This window comes from Atta colombica, unplaced genomic scaffold, assembly GCF_001594045.1.
Source record: "Atta colombica isolate Treedump-2 unplaced genomic scaffold, Acol1.0 scaffold153, whole genome shotgun sequence".
Lineage (NCBI taxonomy): Eukaryota > Metazoa > Arthropoda > Insecta > Hymenoptera > Formicidae > Atta > Atta colombica.
The window spans coordinates 1,755,026-1,758,021 of NW_017259243.1; the positions used below are offsets into that span (position 1 = coordinate 1,755,026).

The window sequence follows — 2,996 nt, forward strand, 5'->3', positions numbered from 1 at the left end:
AAATATTAAAGTAATTTTTAAATAACTCCCTTTTTATCTAAATTAAATAATATAATAAAGAATAATATTTAAAAAGTTATTGCAATTTTATTAGCGAAATACAATAAAATAATTAGACATAAAAATAAAAAAATAAATTAAAGATAATGAAAGATATATTTACTTGCAAAAACGGACTACTAAATTTATTAGTAACTTTATTTTATGGGTGAGTATATTTACAGAAAGAAAAGAGGAAAATTGGCGATAAAATTGACGGGAATGGAGGGTCTCTATAGCTCGTTTATGTTAAACTATATCTTAAATTGACAATTTAGAAGAGATTGAATTTATTAAAAGAGTCTATAATTGCTAGTAATTATAGAAACTTTGATACATATTAATAATAAAGACACGCTTTTGTTCTGAGGATTTAGTATAGAGACGAACCACATCTATTTTCGACGATACGATTTTATCGATAGTGTAAGAAAATGTATGTAGCCATGTAGTTCCCAAACTGAAGATGAATGGGCGATTTCGATATAATATTTATAACAGGATATTTATAACAGGATATTTATAACAGGAAAAAGACCATCATGGTCTCTCTCAGATTTCTTTCTGGAATCTTAAACCGGATCAGAATGTAAGAACCAACCAATTACAGTCGAGTATTCTCTCGAATGACAGGGGAATGCTTAATTGTAGTTGGTTGATTGTTACATTCTGATCCGAGGATTAAATCCTCGGTGGAAACTAAGCTATTGTTGGATAGCTTCGACCTAGATTCCATTGTATCCTTCTTCGAGAAAGTTTCGGCATCCCGGAACAAACGTTGCGTAGCTTATCTCAAATCGAGCTACACAAATACGACCGTGATAGCCCCATAGAGCTTATACTATTAGAAGGGAAATGATCTATCCAACCAATGAATGGAAAATATTATGTGAACAAGACTGAGGCCGGTATTCATAGGCTGGTATTCACAGTTAGATTTTATATTCAAGACCGTCTTAAGTACGGTCTTAAGAAGTCACGAACCAATCAGAAGGCTGCATTAGCATCTTAAGTAATGTCTTAAGACCGTACTTAAGACGATCTTGAATATAAGATCTGACTGTGAATACCGGCCTGAGAAACAGAAGATGTATATTTCTGTTCTGCTTAGTAACTTTTCTTTTTTCAGTAGAAAAGGGTAGAAAGATATATTTCTATCCTGCTCAGTAACTTTTCTTCTTTCTGCCAAGAGGACAGAAGAAGACAGAAATACATCTTCTGTCTCTCAGTCTTGCTCTCGACGTCCGTATTCCCTTTCTAGTAATATAAGTTCTATGGGTTGCTGTCGCCGCGCGCAGCCCTCTCTTTCGGCGATCAGACGAAGAGGTCTCTCTGTTACTGTCTCGTTGAACTTACGGTCAACTATTTACTCACCCAGAACACCTCGCCATGGCTGTCGGTGACCTGAAGACTGATAAGGGTATTGAGGACCTCAACACTTACCTCTCTGACCGCAGTTATATCGAAGGGTGAGTTTACTTTTAACGCGTTTTCGGCATGACTCAACGTCTCCGGTCCACGTGTTTGTCGGCATCTTGGCTCTATTTCCGATTTTAATTCTATGTATATACCACGGAGCAAATTTTTCCCGCTCAAGTTTTTCCTCAAGGAAAAACTCGTTCCGATCGCGAGCATCTAGCTTCCCTATATATTTGCAGCCTTTGGTTTGCGGAGATAGAATATGATGTTTCCAGTGTCATGTATGAACATGTGTTACACAGATGGCACATACACACACCAGTTGGTCCTATATACATTTAAATTTTTCATCTCTTCTCTGTTCTTGTCTTCTTTGATAAAAATCCTCTTCTGTAGAACTCTGCCAATATATAGAAAAGTTCTTTGACGAATTCTTCTATTTACAATTCCATATGTGATTAACATATATATCTATGAATATATATGAGAGTAAAGGCTGTATTCTTAGTTTTGTTCTTTTTTCAAGATCATCTTAACTAATGTCTTAAAATGCTAATATTGTTTTGTGATCGACTTATGATATCGAAAGATTCTATTCAAGACAGTCTTAAATATAAGAACTAACAATGAATATCAGTCCAAGAATCTAATTTTTTCTGGTACATATAGTTTTAAATACACTTTATATTTATTGCTTTGTTATATAATTCTTTTTTTAATAACTTTATATAAAACTTTATATTATAAAATGAAGAATATTGCACCTGATACCTGCAAAAAAAGAATTAAATCTGCAAAAAAAGAATTAAAACCGAGATACGATCATATTGATTTCAATAGATCTGACCAGATCTGTAAACTGTCTTTACCTGGCCAAATCTGAATAGATATAATAAGATACAATCTCAATAAAAAATGTTTCATATAATATTAATTCAATTTCATTGCTAAAATGAATATTATTGATTAATATCATATTCCACACTGCACATGATAAAATTATGATTAAAAAAAATTTTTTCCTGTTTGAATTCGGGAATTAATTTTATATTGTGCTCTCAAGCGGTCATCCATTCTGAGCTGTATTGCATCTATCTACTTGATCTTTACTTTTATATAGGGATTGATATTTTGATTCCACAAACTGAATGTTAATGTACAGATAGTTAATGCACATATATGACATATCTGATCAATAGATGTACACTTTATATATAATTATATATGAAACATATGTGACCAGATCTGAGCAGACATAAGACAAAGGTCAGATTATGCTCCATATATGGTTACATATGAACATATGTGATCAAATCTGCATAGATATGGAAAGTTATATCTAAGTATATTTGAGTAGATATAATTTTAATCTGGTCAGATTAAAATTCCAGATCTAAGATTTAAGATCAGATTTATAATCAGATTTAAGATCTTTTTTTGTAGAGGGTATTTTTTTAAATTAGATTTTAATGAAGATTTGATAAAAAAAATCTGTTTATTTAAAAAAATTTTATATATGTTTTTTATAAAATATATAT

General features: G+C 31.6%; 1 protein-coding gene across 1 annotated transcript in view; it reads left to right on the forward strand.

The window, feature by feature from the left end:
* Positions 1-1,330: 1,330 nt before the first annotated feature.
* LOC108685414 (elongation factor 1-beta') overlaps positions 1,331-2,996 on the forward strand; it is a 2,732-nt gene continuing 1,066 nt past the window's right edge. Inside the window, exon 1 of the mRNA XM_018190190.1 lies at positions 1,331-1,508. Coding sequence (XP_018045679.1) covers positions 1,429-1,508 — 80 coding nt within the window. The 5' untranslated portion in view covers positions 1,331-1,428. The remainder of the gene's footprint in view (positions 1,509-2,996) is intronic.